Source organism: Buteo buteo, chromosome 19 (genome assembly GCF_964188355.1).
Source record: "Buteo buteo chromosome 19, bButBut1.hap1.1, whole genome shotgun sequence".
In the NCBI taxonomy this organism is placed as follows: Eukaryota; Metazoa; Chordata; class Aves; order Accipitriformes; family Accipitridae; genus Buteo; species Buteo buteo.
Genome location: NC_134189.1, coordinates 29,471,720 through 29,492,883, shown reverse-complemented (window position 1 = coordinate 29,492,883; position 21,164 = coordinate 29,471,720). Strand labels below are relative to the sequence as shown.

At 39.5% G+C, this 21,164-nt stretch overlaps 1 protein-coding gene across 2 annotated transcripts in view; it reads left to right on the top strand.

The window, feature by feature from the left end:
• Positions 1-20,152, top strand: part of STK38L (serine/threonine kinase 38 like) — a 47,748-nt gene extending 27,596 nt beyond the window's left edge. For both annotated transcript variants that reach the window (XM_075051923.1, XM_075051924.1), the window contains exons 2-14: positions 1,685-1,829; positions 3,663-3,714; positions 5,184-5,306; positions 5,908-5,991; positions 8,667-8,790; positions 9,362-9,516; positions 10,310-10,412; positions 11,207-11,268; positions 12,951-13,068; positions 13,481-13,604; positions 16,434-16,529; positions 18,202-18,293; positions 19,757-20,152. In XM_075051923.1, the coding sequence (XP_074908024.1) occupies positions 1,696-1,829; positions 3,663-3,714; positions 5,184-5,306; positions 5,908-5,991; positions 8,667-8,790; positions 9,362-9,516; positions 10,310-10,412; positions 11,207-11,268; positions 12,951-13,068; positions 13,481-13,604; positions 16,434-16,529; positions 18,202-18,293; positions 19,757-19,884 (1,395 nt within the window). In that variant the 5' untranslated portion in view covers positions 1,685-1,695 and the 3' untranslated portion in view covers positions 19,885-20,152. The remainder of the gene's footprint in view (positions 1-1,684; positions 1,830-3,662; positions 3,715-5,183; positions 5,307-5,907; positions 5,992-8,666; positions 8,791-9,361; positions 9,517-10,309; positions 10,413-11,206; positions 11,269-12,950; positions 13,069-13,480; positions 13,605-16,433; positions 16,530-18,201; positions 18,294-19,756) is intronic.
• The last annotated feature ends 1,012 nt before the right edge of the window (positions 20,153-21,164 follow it).

Here is a 21,164-nt window from a genome sequence, read left to right as displayed (position 1 = left end):
AATAATATCTACGTAATGCTATGAAACGCCTTTATTTGTGACACAGCAGCTGTGTTTCTGGCAACAAATATCTTATTGTCGCACCAAATCTAATTAAAAATCCACAAGATAAAATGCCATCCTCACAGAGGGTAGCAGGCAAATCCAAAACGAAAAACCCACAGCAGAGTTAAGCAATCTTCCTGTCCTGATGTGGATGTACAAATATTCTTCTGTATGAAGCTTTTAATTGCTTCACCTTAAAAGGTATTAGGATCCGCCTGAAGATCATAAGCCTAATTTGGGATTTGTCTTCCTCAAAATCCCCTGGTGAAATAGAAGGATCATGTAAATAATCAGAAGGAATTGTATGTACTTCTGCGTAATTTTCCAAAACCAACCCCAAAACAACCTGAACAACTGAGCATGGGGCTGAGATGCTGCTGTTCATGGTTCCCCTTCATGAGGCTCTCCTAAAGTGTCTCAACCCACTTCCAGGTAGGGCATGAGTCCTAGGACAAACTGTGCTTTTGTTTGTTTGTTTGTTTTGATCTCCCCTGGCTTCCCTAGACCAGCTGCAAGGGACTCAGGACTGGCCTAAGATGTCTTTTCCCAGCATTAAAAGCATTGTTCTAGTACATCCAAGTTCTTTGTGTTCAAGATGAAAGCTATCGAAAGCTATCGAAGAGAGCAGCCTTTCTTCTTTCCTCTTTCTTCCTGGTTTTTAAGTGCTCAGTGACCACATGCTCTGACCTATAAGTACTTTATCTACATGGGTAATGTGTTTACAGCTGCCTAAGAAGATTTCCCCCCTAAATTTGAGAATCCAAATACAGGGAGCTCTGTAACAAACAGCTGCTACAGAAAACACTCACTTCATCAGTGGCATGGCACAGTAGCGGTCGGAAAGGAAACAAACGGAAAGACTGGTTGCCTAATAGCCTTGTGATGGGGAAGGGTTTTCTATTCTTGGTGGTTGGTTGTTGCTTTAAAAAACCAACCAAACAAAAAAAAACACAACAGAACTTTTCCATTTAAAATATGGCAATTCCATTATTTCATTTTCATGTGATGGTTTCTAGAAATCTCCCCAAATGTCTACATGTAATTTGGTTGAGCAGCTTTAAAATTCAAAGATATTTGATGGCTATCTTCTTTCCTTGAAATAGCTTCACCTCTGGATGGGTTAGGAGTTTTGTCCATTTACTTTTCATTTTACCCTGTCCTTTTGGTAGGACCTAGAGTTTTTGGAGTCTGAAATGTTCATAGAGCTGTGACATGTCCAGCTGCAGGAGCTGCCTAGTCCTCCTCTCGCTTCCCCCTTTTCCTTTCCATGCTCTGCCACCTCTTCCCTCCCCCAGGCTGGGCTCAAGTCCACCAGAGGTACATTTTCCTCATTTGTGGACAAGCGCTGCTGGGTGAGCTGCCTGTAGCCTGTGTAATTCTTTGCTATGATTCTCCCTTTGTTTTGCCAACTTGTTGTTATTTTTTTAGAGAGTGGGTAGTAAGTCCTCCTGCTATCTTGGGATAGTTTTATAATACAGTTTTTTAATGGAGTTTCTTATATCTTAAGAACAGTGCCGTTCCTGTGAATTCTATAGTGTCTAAGAATTTGGAGATGGAGAGTGGGAAAGAGGTCTATATATATATATTTTTTTAATCATTTTTTTTCAAGTGAGTAATGATTTGACATGCTCTGTTTCAGTACATGTTACCATGGCAATGACTGCAGGGACTACAACATCCTTTCCCATGAGTAACCACACCCGGGAGAGAGTGACGGTGGCCAAACTTACGCTGGAGAACTTCTACAGCAACCTAATTATACAGCATGAAGAGAGAGAAACCAGGTACTGGCTCTGCTTCCTCTTGCCCCTCTTCAGCTATTCTTGGTTGGCTTTTGGCAGTGTTTGTTCAAGGGCATTTTGATCCCCATGCATGGAGCAGTTCTCAGAATTTTTTCTCTCTGTACTTGGTAGCCAAGGAGCTAATCCCTGAAGGGCACAGGCTACCTTTCAGCTGCTGGCTGTGCTGGTAGACCTGTGAACATCCCCTGCTACTGCACCAAGCAGTCACTGAGTGACCAAGGACCTCCACTTCCGATGTTCTCATACAATTTACCTCCTCATCAGATTATTACCACTTTGCGGAAACCACTCTGTGCAGGGTCTTATTTTGCAGCATGTGTGAGGTTTCTACTTCTGCATGTGGGATTGGTGATGTCTAATTCCTCTGTATGTGCCACAGGGAATAAACTCTACAGAGGTAGATGCTGCAGAGCTGTTGATGGGTGGTAACTTGGTTTTCTGTCAGGCAGTGGTTCGTGGCATCTATTCATGCTCTGCAGCATGGAGCTTATGCCAAGACTCATAAACCCTGCAGAAGGGAGTGTATAGGACTGACAAGAAAGGTGTTTGACAGGGTGATGGGGAAAGGAAAGGAAGCAGAGAGCTGGGGGTGGCCTGGTGTGAAAATAAGGGACAGTAAAGAGCATAGGGTTGGTGGCTCTTGGGTGGGCAGGAAGAATTTGGGGGATAATGTAATACCCACCTCTAAATTTTTCTTGGGTGGTGTTGACTGGTACTCCATGTGTTGGTCATCTTCACTTTAACTTCTCTTGTCATTGCCCATTCTGCCTCTGATGTGGTGAAGTGCTACTTGAATTAAGTGTCAAAGCACCAAGCATTTGATTATAATGAATTTTGTGTTTCAGATTGTCATCAGCATGTGAAATTATCATTCCCCTGGTAATATGTTTTTAATTGAGGGGTTTTCAGCCAAGCAGCAGGGTTTCTCTCTTCATATTTAGTCATTATCCCATGTAATTGAGTTGCTTCTAGTTAGGAGAATAGACTGTCTACTGAGGGCCTTTAATTTAGGGGATCCTGCTGTATTTCCCAAAGTGCAGAAAGATACTAGCAGCCTGGCACCCAGCCTTCAAACTCTTGGCTGCTGCTAGCGGGTAACCAGTTGTCTGAAAGCTGCACCCTGACAGTCATAAAGAAGCATCCCGTGGGTGGAAGAAGAGGGGTCCAATAGACAACATTGCCAAGTGCTGACCCCCTGCCATCTCTGGGGTACTCCCAGGCTTCACTCCCTGCTCAGACCCTCCCAGCCTGGCATGGCACCAGCTGAAGTAGCTTCTGGAACCGTGAGCCCTGGCCCAGACAGGACACTGGGAGGAGATGATGATGAATCTGGGGGGTAGAGTTAGTTGGCCCAAGAGTAAGGGGAGTAGGACCAGGTGTGTGACCAGAGAGAGGTCAGCAAGGCTGGGATGGGAGTGAAAGCTGGAGCTGGCTGAGGCATTGGAGGTAGAGCTGAAACAGAAATGGTGAAAAAGACTTGTTTATTCTGATTCATAATCCTAATTTATAAAAACAGCCTTACTTCAACAAGATTATATGAAGAAATATAAATCATCAGAATGATTATATGTTTGGACTTTTAATGCCTAATTCTGCAAATACATAAATATGTGCTTAAGTTTGCTTATACATTTTCAACAGCTTTGGTCACAAATGAGTAGATGGATGGAGTGGGCAGTAAGTCTTCAAATTTCCATTTGAGGCAAATTCTTTCGTGTCTGGAATATGTGAAGTAAAGGCATTGTCTTGCTGTATCATTATGTTTGTTTTTAATAAATAATAAAAAAAGCAATCTCCTGTTTCTCCACTTTGCAGGCAGAAGAAGCTAGAAGTGGCTATGGAAGAGGAAGGCCTTGCAGATGAGGAGGTAAATACTACTTAAGTAACCTTTGAAAAGACTGCTTTGCTTTTGTCACACTACTTCAAATTGGCATTACAGAAACATTAGCTAATTAAGTTTTATTTTGTAAATGAATGTTGCCCCTGTAAATAAGTTGTTTGTTAGGGGAGGTGTGAATATGCTTGAATGATACATGCAATAGCTAAGGCTTTTCATGCCACCCTTAGTCCTTATAGAATCATAGAATCGTTTAGGTTGGAAAAGACCTTCAAGATCATTGAGTCCAACCATCAGCTATGCCCACTAAACCATGTAATGAAGTGCCTTGTCTATGTGCTTTTTGAGTACCTCCAGGGATGGTGTCTCAACCACTTCCCTGGGCAGCATGTTCCAATTCCTGACAAATGTCTTATGAGACATATGGCTGCAGCAAGTGTATAGCATGCTTTTCAAAGATTAAAATTGTTTGCCATTGTATTTAGCAAATAAAAAAGGTGAGATGCGCTTAGAAGAAGTGAGTAGAAAGCAAAATGCTGAACCATTTTTTCTTGATTGAAACAATAAACTGGGCACATGCTTGCTCCATTTGGATACGGATGAGGAGGAATCTCTGTCTGGTTGGTATCTCTCAGAACTTTGGTCAATAAGTTGCTTTTCTGAGGTCCATCATCCATGGCTGCCTGTACTGCCTTCAGAATAGGCAGGGAAATAAGTAGGAACAGTGCCTCAGTTGTTTCTGTGTTTGTGTGGCTGCAGTAGCTTCTGGGAAGAGGGAAAAGCGAGTGTGGGTGCGTAATGCCATCTTGTGGTTTTAAATGATGCTGCCATCCTAGTACAAAATCTGGCAGGTGCCTGATTGATGGATCTGGTTAGCAGTCTCTGAGATCTTCTCGGCAACTTTGGGAGCATAGCTTGGTGTTTGTCTTCTCTCAGAGTGAATCCCATTGACATTTCTATAGAACAAAATATATGACAGGATTTGGACCTATTTTTCTTTCAAATGTGATGTTTACCTGCCATAAATGAAATGGATTTTGCTATAGATAGTGTGAGTTGGATCTCTGCTGCCTGTTAGGGTCCTTGTTGCCTCTCATCACTTTTCAGTGGGGTGCAAGTTTCAGTTTTTATTGGTCCTTTGTAATGCCCCAAAACAAGAGTCCTTGCCTCAGCTAGTGACTTTGGTCTTTGGACTGATGTACTTTGTTTGAACCAATATGATTTTTTTTTTCTCTTCATTATTTTTTATTACTGTTTCTTTATATCCAAGTAATACAAAAAACAAAACAACCCCTCCAAAAAAGTGAAAATGGGCCTGAGGTCTCTATATAGAAGACAGTGCTCATGGATGGTACTTTGAGAAATGCAGAAAGACTTCTCCTTTTACATTTTCTCTGTAATCCTAATGGGAGAGAGAATACTTCACAGGAAGGGAGATTGTATATCTTGATTTTTTACTGTCAAATGACTTATAAATTTCTGTTTATATGTCTCCTTAGAAAAAACTGCGCAGGTCACAACATGCTCGCAAAGAAACAGAGTTTCTGCGACTGAAAAGGACTAGACTTGGCTTGGATGACTTTGAATCTTTGAAAGTTATAGGAAGAGGAGCGTTTGGGGAGGTTTGTGGCATTCTTGCTTGAACAGGATGTTAAAATTTGATTCAACATTAAAATGAAACATTTTAGTTGCAGAATAAAAAGTTACAGTTGGGGGGTTTTATTGCGGAAGAATAGCTATTTGAGTAATTGTGCAAGTGTAATAAGTCCAGTAATGAATTACGTGCAATGATTTCTCAAGGCTCCTGGAAAGGCCCTTAGTTTCCCACAGCTTCCCAAACTGGCCCAAACTGATGTTGCCCATGTGGCCCCCTGAAATGATAGATTTGCAGTGGCACAGCTCCTCTCTGTAAACATCCTCCCTGCCCTGTGTCATATCACAGTTGTATCTGCTCTTGAATTGTAGCATACGCAATCTCATGGCTACCTGGAATTTACTGTGCCTGCTAACTTTTCCTAAAACAATAACTACTTCAAATTGTCTGTTCGTCACTAGTGTTAGTGTTATACACTGTGTAGAAATATTTCTTTTTTCCATGCGTTTTTAAATGTTTAACAAAAGAACTTTTCCATGTCCAGCAATTTTGAGCCTTCTGGTAGATTCGACACTGGGGTCTAGTTTCTGAGGTAGAGAAGATTGATTGGGTTATATTTCTCATTATAGGTACGCCTTGTTCAGAAGAAGGATACGGGTCATATTTATGCAATGAAGATACTAAGAAAAGCTGATATGCTAGAGAAAGAGCAGGTTTGTGTTGTATAAGTCCCCTAGATTTCAAACTTATGCTGTCTAGAATGTTGCCAAAGTTCTTTGTGGCAGATACTATTTGGTCATATTTTCCACTTCGAAAGCCCCAGTAATGGTATAGCAATCCAAAGCATCTATGGAGTTGCTACCACCATACAAAAGAATAAGTAGAAGTTAGGAAATAAGGCCACGTAAACAGGATTTTCAAAAATGTTTTATTTACAACCAATTTGGAATAGTGACAAGGACTTTTTTTTTTTCCCCTCCCTTCGTTTATCAATGCAGACCTTATAGCACTTAATCTGTAAAAGTGCATTTCAAGGAAAATGCTTTTTGAAAAGTAATACTGTGCCAAAGTAAATACTGAGAGTATTTGTTTTCTTTTGATGGTTAGATACTAACAGATGTCACATTGTTCATTGGCTTTGTTTTCCTTTGTTTTGCTTTTTAGTTGGGTCTTGTTTTGTTTTGCTTTGGTTTTGTTAGTTTAGTTTTGGTTTTGCTTTTACTTTTTAGTTAGCAATTCACTGCAAATTCTTGGTAGAACACAGCAAGTACTTTAGCACCACAAAGCAAAGAAATTGAGTGTGGATGTCTCAAGCAAAAGGGCAGATAAAAGAGGACTTCTCCTAACCAGTCCAAACCTTACCCATCATTTGCTCTTGTATTACATTTCCCTGCAGTGGTACTTGTACTTCATTTTTTTTCCTGGCACAGACTTTTTGTCTTCTCAAGCCCATGCCCTGAATATAGGGAACCAGAGGAGCAGCATGTTCTGCACAGCAGCCAGGATGCATGTGGCCCTCTGGTTGAATCCCTGCCGCAATTTCATAACATGATGTGGCAAAGAGGCTGAGCTCACACTCTCCATTTAGTTTGGGATGGTATTCTTCCCTGGAGAGTGTTTATCTGCTGTAATTTTCATTGCCTGGTTAGTTCAATGGAAAGCAACACAGGACACACATACAAGAAAATTAAGATTTTCACACCCCACCCCCCCCAACCCCCAAGCCTGATAGCACTGGAAGATATTCTGGCTGTTTTTTAAGCAAGGTTTTAATATTATATTTTATAGCTACATTGAGGAGTGGAGGGTGGAAAGAAATATTTTCTAATGAGAATAGATAGAGCTAGGTGAATCAATGTTCAAGTGCCTACTACAGAGAGGGAACTCATTGCCCTGTGAAACCCTGTGAAAAGAACACATACATGTAAAGATGCTTCTGGCCAGTTGAACTGGAGATGGGATGCAGAAGACTGCTGCTTATTGGAAATAGTCCTTGAAGCTGGAATAGTGGTACATATTTTCTCTCCAGAAGTTGCTTTCTGTTGTATGAATAATGAAAACCTTACAGCTGTCAAGAAGTATTTTTCCATGCATGTGTCTTTCATTTTCCTTCAGGATGAGGGTACATTCTAGTGAAACACACACCCCTCCTCCAATCTCCATCATTCTTAGTTTGCAGTGAATTCATGGGGTAGCAGCTCTCCATATGTTTTTCAAAGCCTCAGCTGGGACTGGAATATCCTGAGCAAGGTCAGATATTCCCAAACTCACTTGCCCAGGACCAACATCAGCAGCAGTGGTGGCCATATCCATTCTGGGCCAGCTTCATGCACATCACTTGGAGCAATGGCTCCATCTTCTCTTCCCTTTCCCCCCCTTAAATAGCCCAAGACCCTGACCATTTTTGCACTGCTCTAATACTAGCCACTGAGCTCATTGCTACCTGCCATCATCTGTAAGGGCTAAAACTCATCCTAGCTCTTTTCCCACTTGGCCAAGGCACTTGCCATGCAGTTCAAGTAAGGTTTGCCACGTATGCGTGTAGGAACAGTCTCCATGTACCATCTGGAAGAGGTTCATGCACCATCAGCAGTGTGTACAATGTGGGTTTGGGAACCAGACAGTAGTTCACTGTAAGCCAGACATTTCTCTCTTCACAGTGATGAAGGAATCGGGTTTTGCAGGAAGTAATTCATTTAGACGCTGTGTGACCCTTGCTAGAGAAGATTCACGAGGCTTATCTTGCCAAGTTTAAACAGTGAGATATCTGTATAGAAGTAGCTATTAGCTCTTTGTTTCTTTGTATACATATATGAGAAATCTGGTAACTTCTGACAGTAATCAATGCATCTACCATTTTACATCTTGGTTCTTACATTCTTTTAAGACCAGCTCTGGCCTTTTCCAATAATTTTGTCAGTATTTGCACCTTGAGTTGCACGATAAATTTTTGTCTGAGCTTGCAGTAGGGACACTACCATATAAAGCTCTGTGATGATCAGCTCTGTAATGTTTTGGAATGTTCCTATTTCATTTTAGAGCATAGTAAAGAAGGGAATTGCACTTTTCCACCAGCTTCATTAGTTCCAACAAACAAAACCAGCTTAACAAGCTATGCTTTGTGTTTCTAGAGATTGCTTCTGCAAAGTTGTGTGAATGGTTATTTTCAACATTGAGTTGACTTCTGTGGGTTTCTGGTGGGTATTTTGTGAGGACTTTGTAGGATCTAGTAAAAACTTATGAAAAATATGAGTATTAAAAGAGCATGAAAAATAGTTTCTTTGCTAAAGATCATGAAAATATATTGTAGGACTAGGAATATAATATGGTGTTGCTTGTTGAAATATTTAAATTGTCCTTTAATAATAGTAATTTTTTAAAAATTTAGGTGGCCCATATCCGAGCAGAAAGAGATATTTTGGTGGAAGCGGATGGAGCCTGGGTAGTGAAAATGTTTTACAGCTTTCAGGATAAAAGAAATCTTTACCTGATCATGGAGTTCTTACCTGGAGGTAAGCTGCATGTTGTAGTGTTAGGTGATACAAGTACTTCTTCCTTAGCTTTTGTTGTCAGCTTCATAAAATGTTAGAAACATGCACGCTCTGTAACTTGTGATAATAAAAATTTTAACATTGTTTTAAATGAAGTCCCAGTAATCTAACCATTCCTGACTTTTAGGGGAAGGAGAAGGGTTATGAAGGGGTGTCAAAATAGGCTTGGATTAAATAATTATTCTAATCCAATGTTCTGATTTTTACTGCTGAAGCTATTAACAGTAAAAACAACAACAAAAAAGCTCTTGTTTAAACAGTTTATTTGTGCGATACATGTATTATGTGTTAAAATTCACGATATCTTCCTGGACTATACAATTAAAGTTCCTATTAGGATTTTCAACAGTTTACATCCAGTTTACTAAAAAAGTATGTTGGGTTTGTAGGTCCCTGCAGTAATAGTTTTATAATTAGTAGCTGTAAGGCGAGTTACAAGGTTAAATTTGGATTCTACTGGGGTTTCACAGAGAATTAGTCTGGTGGTTAAAATGTTCTGATTTCTGAGCTGTATTTTCTTCTCTTTGATTAGGTGACATGATGACCTTACTAATGAAGAAAGACACCTTATCAGAAGAGGAGACACAGTTTTACATTTCTGAAACTGTGTTGGCCATAGATGCTATTCACCAGCTGGGATTCATCCACAGAGATATTAAACCAGATAACCTTCTGCTGGATGCTAAGGCATGTAATGTGCATGTTAAACTGCCTCTGCTTTAAACAACTCATTCTGCAGATAATACCATTTATAGTGGTGCTAATTGGTGGGAACCAGTAGGGCTGCACCAGTGATTTAAACTAGCTGGACCAATATACTTAAAGCGAAACTGCCCTTGTTTTTTGTTGGAAAGCCTTTTAACCCTTTTAAGGCTAGCCTTTTAAGTGAGAAGGGTGTCCAGGTGCTCGTATTCATACACATTAAAAACATACACTTAGTTACTCCAAGACAAATGAAAGCATGAACTATTCAGGCAGTGTTAAATAATCAGTTCAATTCCTACAGTTACCTCATTTGTTTTATTACCTGCTCACCAGCGGAAACACTCTGTCTGTTAAGACTGACTATAGGGAGCCATGAAATGGACCCAGTAAGCATCATACCCAAGTCTTTAGACTATCTAGCATTGATGTCTGGAAACCTGATTAAAGCCTGGTTACCATCAAAGCAAAACAAAATAATTTTGTCCTGGAGGCTTTCTCAGTCTGTGTTACCCAGTTCAAAATAAGAACAGGCAAACCAGCTGCCCTCAGCTGTTGCAGAATTGTAGGTTTAACCATTCCCAGGGGCAATAACCTGTTGGAGAGAAAACACTCTCAAGGTACACCAAGATTCAGTCATTATTTGCCTACTTGTCCTGAATTAGGTAATCCTGTGCTAGTCCATCATGGCCTAAGAAGGCACGAGCAGTTATTAAAACTTTCTTTTTTGAGCACTACCTTTATAAAGTATGTTTTCATCTTCTCTGATTTTTTTTAGGGTCATGTAAAACTGTCTGATTTTGGGCTATGCACAGGTTTAAAGAAAGCTCACAGAACAGAGTTCTACAGGAACCTTACACACAACCCACCAAGTGACTTCTGTAAGTATAAGGTGTCCTAGTTAAACATTTAAATAGTTTTGAGTTGCAGCTTTGCCACATCATAATTTATTTCTGCTGGGATAAACAAGATTGGTCAGGCTGATTGCATTTAATTGGAAAACTGGAAATGCATGTTCCCTGGGACATGGAAGCATTTCACAGGAAAGAAATTATGATTTCTGCAGTGATAATGTATTTTTGCACATTTGTATGCAGATACACATACACATAATGTAATGTGTCTGTATTTTAATGTATTTTTCATAACAATGTTAGCGAAGTTACAGAAACACTCTTGCAGAAGGGACATTGGTTTCATGTGCCAACTTTCTGAAGTCAGTGATAATCTCATGCAGCTTTTCATAAGAGTAAAGTTGTTCATCAGCATGCCTTGGTGACACATCCTCATTAGTGTTTTATTCTACAAAAGTAAAATTCCTCTGCAGTTCTTCTTGGATTCTTCTTGTTGCTTGAAAAAACATCGCCCGTATCTGTATATACGTTGCCAGCTGCAACAATAAGTGCTGCTGATCTCAGATCAATCTGTAAAACTTTTAGCAAGTTCTAAATTAGAATTGCTGATCATGTGTCCTACTTGCATGAGTTTCAGCTGCAAATTGGACACTAGTTATTCATTTTCATTTTCCCATCTCCAGTTATAATTAAATATTTGTTTCTAGACTAAAGCATTCTAAAGATACAAAATAGTTATTCTTTCAAAACAGAATGTTATCAATCTTTTCTTTTAATTCTCACAAATGTATTTATTATCTAATAACTATTTTGTAAATTAGCATTTCAGAATATGAACTCAAAGAGGAAAGCAGAAACATGGAAGAAGAACAGGCGACAGCTGGTGAGTTAATGAAATTATACATAATTTATTTTTCTTTTAAACTATTTACAGAAAACATTAAATAAAAACTCAGCATTAATGCTACTGGTTTTTAAAATCTGAAAGGTCCTCATCCATCACAGATGTCACTCTCTTCAAGCTCCTAAAATTGCAGATAACTCAAAAGAAGGTGGTTTAGTGATTCCAGTTGTGGAATAGCTCAGAGATCAGGGTTGCTTTGTCTGTCTGTTTTCTTGAGTATCTTGAGATTGTCTCCTAGACTGAGCTGGTATTGACACTGTGTGTGAACTCCTGGGTTTAATTCCTGCAGTTCAGTGTCGCAAGAAGGTGCGTAGCTTTGTGGTTCTTTTTCAGAGAATTGTGGGGAAAACTTCTTTTCCCTTCCGCTGAATGGGAGTATGATGGAAAGGCAGTGGAGTGTATTGGCACTGGAGTGCTGCAGCCTGGGTTTATAATGAAGAGTGGTCAAGTAATAAAGGGAGCTGTGGCATTAACTGAATCAAAGGAAAGTATCTGTCAGCCATGGGATTTCAGAATTTCAGCCCTGCTCCTGATTTTCACCAAATAGCAGTTGTAAAAACCTCAGTTTTCAAATTTTGGAACTTTTTATTTGCACACTCTGTTTAAAAAGTGGTATGCTGCAGTATTCCCAAAAAGCTTTTGGGTTGTTTTTTCTTTCCTTATGAGACACAATGAGATTACATTGCAATCATGCCACCTCAGGGGCTATATTTCACACCCTTACTCCCACTTGGAGTTAGATTCCTGAAAAGACTATATCTCCAGGTCAGTAAATACTGATGTGGCAGAACTGTGGGGTGAAGCTATATGAATCACGAGACAGTCCAACAGAGAGAATAAAAGGCCAAAACGACACTTATATCAACACTATTTGAAAAGGAGCCATATTCTTGGTTTTCTATTGGTTCAAAACTTTGGTTCTGTCCAATGAAATGAAGTCTTTTGTTTCTGGTCAGACAAATGAAAGTAAAGGTTTTTCTGGCAAAACTGGTTTTGGTGGCCTTTTTTGGTTTTGTGGGGTTTTGTTGGTTTGGGGGTATTTCCCCCCTGCCCTGTGCAAAATTTTCCATCAGTAAAGAGAAATTCCCAAATAGCCAAAGATTTAGTCATTAGTCAGAATCACCTAGGCTGCACATTTAAAAGGTTAAAAAGACAGAGCCTGGGTCCAGTAAGAGCTCAAATAAATTTTGCAATGAAGACAAAGTAATACATGGAACAGCTAGTGTATCAGAGTGTCACACGTGGGAATCTACCACTGGTTATCCCTTTTTAAAAAAAAACAAACAAACAACAACAACAACAACAACAAAAAAAACACCCCCAAAAACCAAAACCAACTACAACAGCAACAGAACTTCTTGCGTATTTTAGTAATGCGGCTACCTGAAACTTTAGCTAAGATGACCTTCTGATATTGCAGTGGGAATATTTTATGATTTTGTCACATTTAGGAGGATGGTTTCTATTTACTTTCAAGGTTCTCTGTGCTTACTCATGTAAAAGAATAATGTTCTTGGGATTTTAGATACTGTGAATTCTCAAATAAAGCATTCTTGTCTATCCAAATAACGAGATCCTATGTGTGAATCCCCAGGAAGAGGTTTTGCGAAGTGTAAAAACGTAGTATTTATCTTTCAAAGAGTTTATTCTTTTTTTTCCAGGCATATTCTACTGTTGGAACCCCAGACTATATTGCACCAGAAGTATTTATGCAAACTGGGTACAACAAGCTGTGTGACTGGTGGTCTTTGGGAGTGATTATGTATGAAATGCTAATAGGTATGTTAAAGACCCCAACTTAAGAATCATTCAAAGGGTTCAAAGGTAACAGGGTCTGTTAGTTCACTGAGTCTGATCCCCTGCATAGTGGAGGTACCAGAATTCTATTCAGTTCTACCTGAAGTAAGCCCCAAATTCAGCTTCCAGAAAACTTTGTCCTCCCACCTTTCCAAGAAGACAGCAAGAGATGATGCCTCAGTTGTTTCAGTGAATAACTGTTCACTATTAAATGTTTTTGAGGTTCAGTCTCATTACTTAGAAGTAACAAAACACCTTTAATGTTGCATTACAAAAGAGAAAACTTTTGGCTGGTACTACTTGTTAGATTTGGGAGTCGTGGTGGCAAAAGCAGAGGCCCAGGTCACTTTCCTCTTCTGGGAAAGCTTGTTAATTTTTCTATTTGTTTGTGCAGGGTATCCACCTTTCTGCTCAGAAACGCCACAAGAGACTTACAGGAAAGTTATGAACTGGAAAGAAACATTGGTATTTCCTCCAGAAGTGCCCATTTCAGAGAAAGCAAAGGATTTAATTCTAAGGTCAGTAACAAAAGCCCATTTCTGGCCAGTCACTCAGACATAGTCATCTTCCATTATGTTAACTTTCCATTCTGCATGAAGGAAGCCTTAGATTGGAGGGAAGGTTGGTTTCTTGTCTGTCACCATCCTTGATAGATTTTTTTTTTAGTCTTTTTCCCTTTGCCATTTGTTTAATGTGATGAAATAAGCTATAATGATCTTGATTTGTACCATGATATCAGGAGAAACAGAATGGACTGGGGGAAAAAAAAGAAGAAAAACAAAAGTTAACACACAATTTTTCTCTTCTCAGAGAGAACTAGTAAATAATCACTCGCCAGCATTTAATGTACTGAACAGAAATCTTCGGATGGTTTGGATTTACTCGCTTTTTCCAAAATTTGTAATTTTAACAGTTTTTAATCCATTCAGTTTGCACTGAAGTTCTTGCAAGGGGTTTTGGTGTCAAGGTCAGGCAGAAATGCTCTCTTGCCCTGGGAGGTTTTGCAGGGGGATGTGGTCTTTGGCTTTGATTTTTAATCCTTCCCCCCCCCCCCCCCCCCCCCCCCCGAGATAATATTACAAGCTTACACAATTTTTTTACAAGCAAAAAGGGGAACATACTTCATAGGCACAGCTAAGAACTAGAATTTATTATTAGTCCAAGCAGTGGTCCAGTAGCATCCAACAAACAGTTATTCTTAATCCAGTTACAGTGATACTAACAGTTCAAGTTATTTAATTATTGTTAATCCTCATTAATAAGTTCATGTATAACAGTTTTATTATGTTTTCAGCATCTGTTTCTCTAGTGTTCTGCTTAACCTCTTCTGCGTGTTGTCAGCATCCTGAGTTCTCTGCTGGAAAGAGTACAGTGTTGCTGCTGAGGATTTCTTCCTCCTCAGTCTTGGCTGTGTTTGGGACATGTTTAGATATCTCAGGCAGTTTATTTGTTAACATGTCTTGCTCATGAGTTTACTTATACAATGACTACTTGAATTTATTAGTTTTTCTCCATACATGGAAGGATTTAAATTAGGATAAAACATCTTTAGTTACAGACCACTTACTAAAATGAGGTCATAACAGCAGGCAAAAAATACCTGGCCATTGAGTACTTTGTCCATTACAGCTTGGACAAGTTAGACAACATATATTTCAACTTAAAGAAAGTTGTTGACAAAGCTAAAGTTTCTTTACTTTTATGGATACAGTTAAAACCAAACTAAAATAAGCTCAAGTTCAGACAAAGCCTGAGACACCTGGTCCGGCTAACTCTTGTTACAAGGTTTGAGGTCTATTATTAGTACTTGGCATTAACCAACTGGCTGGGCTGCAGTAGAAATACACGCAGGTTTTTTTCCCAAGTGACACTCAACTACAAGTAAAAGAACATAACAGCCTATAATTGGAGACAGTTTATAGCCTAACTTGCTATGGTACTAAATTACCTGCTGAAAATTTCACTAACTAGCAAGAAGGTGACCTTTTTTGTATTGCGTTGTATTGATGTGAAAAATGCCTTGTGAATCTGGATGATGTGACTGTGTGGAGAGATTATGAGTTCAGGATAACTAAATCAACAGCCAGAGGCTTTGCTCATCTAGGCAAACAGGATTTCATTTAACAAAGGCCAGCTGACTTTTAGAGCAACAGGAGGCCCGCATCCCCGTGCTACCAAGTACTCCCCATTTCCAGGAGATCGTCAGGTGACTCTACACTTGGCAAGACCAAGCTTTTTGTTTGACATGGGTTTTTTCCTGTTATTGTAAACTTCCCTCTTTCTGTCACTGTTGACACCTTTTGCCATCCTCAAAGAGACTGTAAGGACAGTGTAAAAATATAAAGCAATTATCTTTGCTAACACATATAAAAGATATCTAGGATTTAATGAACTCCTAGGCTAAGCATTGGTATGGTCATCTCCTTGATGAGATACGTCAGAGTCTTTTTCAGCCAGCTAGGCATGAGTCCAGGTGGGCGTCAGTCCAGAGGAGAAGGGTCAGCCTCTGCTGCTCCCTGAAAAAAATCCCCAATGTCACTGAGTTGCTGTCAGAGAACTTCCACCTCCCTATTTTGTTTCTTTAAGATTTTATACTTTTCCTTGTTGATGGTTTTTTTTCCTGCCTACTTGAGCAGCTGACAATCCCCATCTCAACAATCCTGTCTTTGTCTCCAGTTTCACTTTTTTCTTCTTACTTGACTCTATGGACTTTCTCACAGGTGCTTCTCATAAATTGTCAATTTCTTCTGGAGTCTGAGCCGAGGTTATGCAGCTGGGCCTTATCAGAAATAGGCCTTGAGTCTTTGTACTACCAGCACCTCAATGTCTAAGGAGAGGGAAGAGGGGGTGACAGGGAGAACAGGGACATGGCATGTTTTGAATGTGTCTAGCTTACTGTAGTTTCAAAATGTGACATCAGAGAGTAGTCCTATTTCACTAAGTGTGTTTGTTCCTATTTGTGACTTTGAAACATGGGTTTTAAATAGTTGAGAACATGCAGAGGAGTTTTCAGTGGTAGGGACTTAAGCCTCCATTCCAAACTAATCTTACAGGGCTAAAACTTGCAGCAGCTTTTCACAAACTTTGAAGATGGCAATGCAACAGTTTAGAAAAGGTGTAAGTTACTGTCATCATGGCTTTTTGTTTTGGCACTCCAATAATATTCTGCTTCTACTTTTTCCCTTCTTTCCTAGATGCAGCGGGCTGCTTGTATGTTACCCCAAGTGGTGGCACAATTTGAAAGAACTTCCTCAAATTCCTGATACAGGATACCACAGCAGTTTTATTTGCTGTTGCTTCCATCTGCATTTATTGTAACATTCCCTTTATTTTTTCCACTTTTTCAGGTTTTGTATTGACTCAGAAAATAGAATTGGTAGTAATGGAGTAGAGGAAATAAAAAGTCATCCATTCTTTGAAGGAGTGGACTGGGGACATATCAGGTATGTATATGTATATATATACACACACATTTTATAGAGAGAATAAAAGCCATGAAAGCAAGAATTTCATGTACCATGATGTCAAGGATAATTATTTCCAATTTATCTTTTATTTTGAAGGGCAGCTACTGGCAGGCAGTAGGTGGGTGACAGCGAACGTTTCCAGGCCTTGATGGCATTCATAGATCTGATCAGAGTTGAATTGCCTTTAGATGCCTCAGATTGCCCCAGAGTGCCCAGGATGTAAAGAAATTGTCGTAGGGTGGCTGTGTTGTTCCTGATGTATGCTCTGATATCAGCAGAGAGCTCCTCCTCCAGTAGTAATGGGCTCTGCAGCAATTGCTGTCATTGACTTTTTTTGTAATAGGAGCATAAGAAAAGCAAATTCTATTCCAAAAATGTAGGGGAAATAGATGAATGGAGAGGCAGCAAGTAGGAGGAAAACACAGGGCATGTCTTTACTGCATGCTGCAGATACTACACCTGAGTGAACCGGTATGTCTACAGAAGTGCTGGGCAGAGGCACTGACTCACCTCAGAGTTGCAGCCTTTGTGGCCAAATTCTGCTGGGCCAAGCCTGGGCAGAGGTCCTGGCCGAGGCAGCCGTACCAGTTCCAGCCTGAGCTTGTGCCTGCAGGTGCTGAGCTACATCTGCAAGTACCCAAAGTGGTAACACCTTTAGAGCAGACTTTGGTGGCCCCACGGATGTTTTCAGTTGAAATGACAGCTACTGTTCAGCTCTCTAAGGTTTGAGGTAGTCTCCTTTTTCAGTAGTAGTGCAGTTTTCTATATGAAAATCCATACTGTGGGCGTGTGATTGTCCAGCTCTAGTAGTTCTCATTTCTTCTGGTGCAGAAAGCCTCATTTAACTTATCTTTTCAGCGTGGGAGACGTTAATAAGCAGCAAGAGCAGTAACATATCTGTTCATGCCACATTTGGCAACCTGGCAAAATGGTTTCTCTGTTCCACCCAGAAGTGGATTTAATTGTAATTGTAATAATTACAACCATAGTAAGTTTACAGGTGTAAATTAATGACTTTCCCACAGGGCCGTGTTCCAGTTTGAATGCTTTCGTGGGACAGATGACTTAAGCAACTTTGAAAGCCACGTTAAAACTTCTTAAAGGGCTGCCTAATTGTTGAGCTAATAAAGCAGTAACATGTCAGAGCCAGCCTATTTTGGATGAGAAATACTGGTGACTGAGTGTCAGAAATAAGAGTTAGAGTCAAAAGTATTTGGATGAGGTCTAGGCTGATGAGCACTGGAATTGTAAAGCAACATATCTGATGGCTTCAAATGCAAGTAAAATCCTGCTCGGCTGGGTAGGCTGGGTTTATGAAATGAAGGCAACCACAGTTGTTCTTGGTAACAACCAAGATTGTAGTGATAGCTATGTGGCAGAGAAGTGTGGAATGCTGTTTCAGTTAATGGGAAAAATTATGTTTTCCCCAAGTTTGCCAAGAAGATAGTAATGCTAGATAGGAAACCAATAAATCTCCCCATGATGTCAGCAAACAGGCGAGTCCAATACATCTCTGATGGACTCGGTGGAACCTCTGTGCTTTAAATTAAAGGGATGTTGTAACTGTAAAAAGCTAAGTTAAACAAAACTGGAACTTAATATATCTTTTCCTAGTATTGACTATTCTGGCATTTATTTCTATTTACAGGGAAAGACCAGCTGCAATCCCTATAGAAATCAAAAGTATTGATGATACTTCCAACTTTGATGAATTTCCTGAATCTGATATTTTACAGCCAGGTGAGACTGCCATTGTAAATTCCAAATTTCTATCTATGACATGTCAGAATACACCACAGATGCTTTTGTTGTTGTTTATATTCATTTTTCTGATACCTTAATCAGGGTAATATACAGACTTGATCTAGAGAGTTTTCTTTCAGATATAAATGTAAATCTATGATCTCTCATAGCTTCTACGTCCTTAGAACTTTGGAGGAAAAAAAAAAAGCTCACAGATATTAACAGTTAAATCTATTAGTAAAAATGGTTTGCATATATAGTGAGCACAGAAAACTACAGTTTTCTACCATACAGTCTGTCTAACCAACTTATGCCAAACATAATGTTCGCATATTTGTGGGCAAAAACTTTCAGACAGATGATTATTTAACATAGTGATTTATGAACCAGAGTGGCTCTGCAATTCATTTAAATTTAATTGTTAATTTCTATTGGCAAGTAGTAGGAAATTTTTATACATAAAAGGCTTGATTCTCTGACATGCCAAATTCTCACAGCTCCCACTGTTTTCAGTGAATTATTAGTGTCTTAAAGATAGATATATAAAGATGATTAATTGATGACAGATAAGTGTAGATGTGCTAACAACCATAAGAATTATCAAAAAGCTGGGGATTTTTTGTGAGATGGCTTTTATTTCATGGCAAGGAAGTTTGTGCTTTTAATGCAAAAGCAATCAATCTCCAGTGCCTATGTTCAGCTGTTTAAGTCCATATTTGGATAATGCCAAGTACATTTGTATTTGTTTCGGCATTTCAGACCCACTGAAAATGTTACTGTACATCTAGATACCTAAATAGAAACTTTAGTATCAGTGTGTTTGGCATCTTGAGTTGAAAATATTGTTATAGAACTCTAAGAGTAGTAACCAGAGAGCTAAATATAGAAGCCCACTGCAGTGAATGTCCATGTGCAGCAAGCCAGCCATGTGGGCTGTTCATAAAATAAAAGGAGGCTGTACAAGCTTTGCTGAAGCTATGAGCAGGGAGGAAGTCCTAGGAGAGTAATATATGCAGTTCTCTTGGGAGAACTTGGATGTATCTTTTTCTTCTGTTTGTTGTGAGGATAACACGATATGTATACATGTGTTTGTTGTGCATGGAGCATCCTAAATGTTATGTTTTTCATAATTGTATATCCTGTGGGTGTGTTAGAGGTTCCTGTCAAGGTATGGGAGTCTGTTATGGTGTGTACACATACTAAAAACCCCCAAATCCCAAACAAATAAAAAAAAGAACTTTTTACGCTTCAGAGATATATGCTGAAATTATAATTCTTCTCAGACTATTGGCAAAAGGCAACTGACCTGATTAGAAACAGGATTTCTTCAAGGAACTTCTGCTGACTAGGCAAATAAGAGTTCAGGGCTGTTTATGTCAGTGCTCTGTGAACAGTCCTCTCAGAAGCAGCGCTGTTTTTAATTGTTTTGTTTTGTCTTTACTTTTGTTTCTGAATTCTAGTGCCAAACACAACGGAACCTGACTACAAATCCAAAGACTGGGTTTTCCTCAATTATACCTACAAGAGGTTTGAAGGGCTCACGCAGCGTGGCTCGATCCCTTCCTACATGAAAGCCGGAAAGTTGTGAAACAAAACACAAACCCGCAAAAGATATAAAAATACAAACCTCAGGTAGCTGCATCACCAGACCCGCTTGGCATTAGTTATCAATACATTGACTCTGGTGCGCATCGATTTCACAAGGAAATTCTACAGGATTAGGATTTCTAAGACTACTACAGGAATTAGTTGGCAGTGCCAGCTGGCTTTTTTTTTTTTTTAATATTTGAATATTTTTGTTAACTTTATTATACAAAGGTACTGGAATAAAAGGAACGTACATCCCTTTAACTGCACTGCCTATGTGTGTATAACGGTTAATCATGCCTCTCTGTACTGTGGCTTTGTACTGTAAACCATCTAATCCACCCAGGAGTAAAACATATCATTTTATGCAGCATTGTTGTTATACTGCTTACCTGGTGGGTTTTAGATACGCAGTATAAAAACCATTGTCCGCATTTGCAAAATTCTCTGAGCAGTTGTTCAAGGGTGTTCCAGTTGTGGTGTGCAGATCCCCCATGAGTGTGGCAACATTGAATTATTTTAAATAGCAGTGTTCTGTGGGCCTACTTGTACTCTGCCTACCCTCACTTCCTCTCTGAAGGGCTTTATCAGCCAATCATTCCTTCTTCTTTTTCTTCCTTTTTCCACTGTGATCCGTTTAGTGGTATTTCTGCTTTAAATGATAATTGATGGGTATTACTGTTTAAGATGACTATGCCTGTTGGCAACTTCAGAAGAAAAAAGGAATCCGATTGAAAAATATACAGATTTTTAACACAAGGGAAACTTTCTGATACCGAGTTTTGAAGAGATGGCAGAATTTCCAGGACTGCATTCCTGCCTCTGCTGTAAAGCAGATCATCTTTTTTGCTACTCGTAATTCAAATAGCCTTTTCTGTTTCTGCAAAATGTATTCTAGAAAAGTGAACAAACTGCTGCTTTTTCTTTTTTGTCTCCCTAAGAAGTTCCAGGCAGAAGCGATCCTGATCTAGCCTTTTCTTTCCATAATACCCTGTAGCAGCCTCTGCCAAGCTAAAGGAAATGGAGCACCCCACTACATTCAGACTCTCCTGTGGGTTCCATCGTCTTCTAGTATCTCCATCTAATGGGGACCATGGGATTAAAAAGGATAAGCTGAGTCTGCAGCTCAGTTTCCAGGAACCACAAACAACCATGACTGAATTGGGCAGAGCACCTAAGTGTTATTTCCCCAAGTGCAGGATGGTGACAAACTGACAGCAGAGATGGGTCTCCTTCTCCTAGGTCAAGGAAACTGAAGCAGAAATCTCTCCATATGCAGGG